The 3,807-nt window shown below is 50.0% G+C and overlaps 1 protein-coding gene across 1 annotated transcript in view; it reads left to right on the top strand.

Moving 5' to 3' along the window:
* Positions 1 to 1,128, top strand: part of Frat1 (FRAT regulator of WNT signaling pathway 1) — a 1,849-nt gene extending 721 nt beyond the window's left edge. The window contains 2 exon segments of the mRNA XM_008831986.3: positions 1 to 460; positions 462 to 1,128. The exon segment at positions 1 to 460 is cut by the window's left edge and continues 40 nt beyond it. Coding sequence (XP_008830208.2) covers positions 1 to 460; positions 462 to 677 — 676 coding nt within the window. The 3' untranslated portion in view covers positions 678 to 1,128.
* Positions 1,129 to 3,807: the final 2,679 nt, after the last annotated feature.

Below are 3,807 nucleotides of genomic sequence, written 5' to 3'. Positions count from 1 at the left end.
CGTGCGCTGCGCCCTGGGGGACCGCGGCCGCCTGCGGGGCCGGGCGGCGCCCTACTGCGTGGCGGAGCTGGCCGCGGGCCCCGGCGCGCTGTCCCCCATGCTCCCGCAGCCCGGCGTGAATAGACCCCCTGGAGCGGGCAAGCAAAGCATCCTGCAGCCGCTGTCTGGCCCGTGCCGGCGAGGGTGGCTCCGGAGCGCGGCCGCGTCCCGCCGCTTGCAACAGCGACGCGGGTCTCAGCCTGAAACCCGCACCGGCGACGACGACCCGCACCGGCTCCTGCAGCAGCTCGTGCTGTCGGGAAACCTTATCAAGGAGGCAGTGCGAAGGCTACATTCGCGAAGGCTGCAGTTACACGCAAAGGTCCCTCCTCACGAGTTCCTCGGGCCTCTGTCGGCCCCGGTGCATGAGCCCCCTTCGCCCCGAAGCCCTCGCGCAGCCTGCAGCGACCCCGGTGCCTCCGCGAGGAGGGCGCGGCTCAGAGCTGGGGACGACCTTCTGGTCCCCGGTAGCTAACAGCCTGGGTGGGTACAGCACCAGCCTCCGACTGCAGGGCAAGGGGTTCACCAGGGACTGCAACCCTGCCAGGCTGGTGGACAACGCGAACTTTTGGAAACGGGAAAAAAATAAGCTAAGGAAGACAACCGAAAAATCGCTAATGTTTTTATTAGAGAACTGAGGTCGAGAACCCCCAAACTAGTTGAAATCCAGGACTTCAGCCAATTTGAGGCAGATTTCATAGAGCGCACAGCAAGCTGTCAGCAGGACTCCTTATTTGGCGTGAAGCGACCTGGCCCGGCGGGGTGCAGTTTCGCGCAGACTCGGGACACGCCGGAGGCCACGTGGACACAGTGCATGCTCTCAGGATCGCCCAGCGGTACAACGAAGGACGATGATCCCAGTTAGTTTCTGGACCTTTCTTTTCCAGGGCTGGCTCCTGATCCACTTTGGGGGAGGGGGGACGTGAGTAAAGGATAATTTCAGGTAGCACCCTAAAATGCCACACTTGAACATTTATGGCAGTTAATATAATGCCTCACCTCATTTGTGGTGCTGGTTTTAATACAGAACATGCGGTTCCACAAAAGGACCCTCTTGAGATTGAATAGAAAGAACCTTTTTCTCTGTTCCCTCTTTGCAACCGGTTGTTGTTACCCGGGTGTCGGGGGGAAGGCTGAACCCTACGAGTGGGGATGAAAGGCGGCAATGGTGGGTGTTGGGTGATTGGATGGGTGTCGCGGAGTGACAATTCCATTCTCTCTAAAGTGAATTTTTAAAGCCGGCCCGCCTCTCCTTGGATTCAAGGTCACTGTTTTCCAGGGTGTGCATTGTTGTGGGACTCCAGCACCTAGAGTAACCGAGCTGCTTCGCTGGGAGAAGAAAGCGCTGTTTCTGCAAATGCCGGTGTCCCCAGAGGATGCCAACCAAGAGTTGGGGGCGGGGGGAGCGCGGGGCGACCGTGCTTCTCGCCAGCCTCCACCGCCGCTACGCGGGCTGCGGGCTTTCACCGAAACTGCACTGAGACAGTGGCCCCGTGTCTCTCCTTTCTCCCTCGCCTCTGCTGTTAAAAAAAAAAAAAAAAAAAAAAAAAAAATCTGTCCAGGGCTGGAGAGTTGAGAGTTGGCTCCGTGGTTAAGAGCATTGACTGCTCTTGTAGAGGACCTGGGTTTGATTCCCAGTTACCCACATGGCAGCTAGCAACCATCTGTAACTCCAGTTCCAAGGGATCTAACACCTTCTTCTGACCTCCTTGGGCACTGCACAACACAGATGCACTTACACACATGCAGGCAATACACTAATACGCATAAAAAAATAATTTTTTTAAAAAACACAGTCCAAAACCCACAACTAACATCATATTTAAAAAGAAAGATCATGAACAGAACAAAGGTGTCTTCTCACTTCAATGTTATTTAGAGAGTTCAGCTAGGACAATTGGGCAAAAATCATCAGTTAATTAATTAATGATATCCAAATCAGAAAGAAAAGAAAATGCTGGGAGGGGTGAAACAAAATTCCAGCTCTCGGAGGCTGAGACAGGATTGCCACAAGTTTGAGGATGAGCTATAGAGTGACACCCTCCCTCAAAAAAAAAAAAAAGAGGAGGACTTGGAGGGAAGAGGAGGAGGAAAGGAGGAAGAAAAGGAAGAGAAGGGAAGGGAAGGGAAGAAGGCAAGGTGGTTTCTGTTAGCTATTGATAGGCCTTCTCGTATACAAGTAATCCCAAGGAATCCACCAAAATGAGGCAACAAATTTTGGGGGGGGTGCTTTTTCAGACAGCGTCTCCCTGTAGCCCAATTGGCATAGAACTCACTTTGTAGACTAGGCTGGCCTCAAACTCACAGAGAGCTGCCTGCCTCTACCTTCCAAGTGCTGGAATTAAAGGCATGTGCCACCATGCCTGGCTGAGGTGATGAATTTTATAACTCTCCTTAGAAGTCCAGATTTCCTAGGTTTAGAAATTCCATGACTTTCTTTAAACTGACCCTGTAACAAGCTGGGGTCCTGGCTGGAGCAGTAGCGGCAGGGACTACAGAGTGAGTTCCAGGTCACGTTAGCGTACATGACACTGACTCAAAAACAAGAAATAAAAAGGAAAACTTACTCTTTCTCTGTTCTGTCATTCTTCGCTCTATACTTGACAAAAATAAACCAAATTCTTTTTTTCCTTTTTTTTCTTTTTTTTGGTCTTTTTGAGACAGGGTCTCCCTGTAGCCCCAGCTGTCCTGGTACTATGTAGACCAGGCTGGCCTTGAACTCACCGAGATCCACCTGCCTCTGCCTCCCGAGTGCTGGGATTAAAGGTGTGTGCCACCACGCCTGGCCAAAACACCCTTTTTAAAAACAATGGTAATTTTCGTTAAAACTCCCAGTTTAAAATAATTTTCATTGATGTCTGCGTTTCATTAATCCAATATGGCTAACTTCACCACCATGGAGCATCTTAAATAACTGATCTGGAGATCTCTCACTGTGACAGAGGCAGGAAGACCTGGGAGCCTGCATTTTGAGGTAGAATAACTGAGAGAACCCTGAACGATTTGGCTATTGATTAATTTTTATTCTTTGACAACTTCATACATGTATATAGTATATTCTTGTCACACTCATGTTTCCACCTTTCCTTATCCTCTTCTTACCCCCACCCTCTCCCCTACTGTTCCTCCCACCAAGTCCCTCATTCCACTTTTGTCTTTTTGCTTTGCTTTTATTTTTACTTTGTGACCCACTGAGTTTAGCTAGGGCCACTTGCAAGGTCGTGGGTGTGAAATTGTCCATCAGAGCCATGAATAACTCACCAGTGGCTACATCACTGAAGACAATGGCCCTCTCTGATAGCAGCCCTGGTGGTCATTAGGTCCCCTGAGCAGAGTGGGACCCAAGAACCCCTCCATCACCTATAACTAAATGTTCACTGACTCAATTGTGTGCAGGTCCTATTCAGGCAACCTCAGCTGTGGAGATTTCATGAGCATCATTCCCACATCATGGCCAGTGCTTCTTCTCCGTCACAGCCTTCCTCTCTGTCATTTGACACTTACACTCCTTTTGCTCCCTCTTCTATGATGTCCCCTGAGCCTTGATATGGGTGTCCTGTTTAATGCTGAGCACTCAACAGCTATTTTGTTCTCAGCACCTTGACCAGCCATGAATCAGTGCTTTAACTGTTGTTCACTGCCAGTAGCTTCTTTGATCAAAACTGAGAACAGTACTAGTCTATGGGAGTAAAAATAAATATTTAGGAATCAGTTTGAAACTATACCCAGAGAAACAAAAGTAGCAAGTTCACCCTTAGTGCCTATTAT

Source organism: Nannospalax galili, unplaced genomic scaffold (assembly GCF_000622305.1).
Source record: "Nannospalax galili isolate Female #2095 unplaced genomic scaffold, S.galili_v1.0 scaffold875, whole genome shotgun sequence".
NCBI classification, from domain to species: domain Eukaryota; kingdom Metazoa; phylum Chordata; class Mammalia; order Rodentia; family Spalacidae; genus Nannospalax; species Nannospalax galili.
Note: the sequence above shows the minus strand (reverse complement) of the source record. Positions and strands in the feature narration are given on the sequence as shown.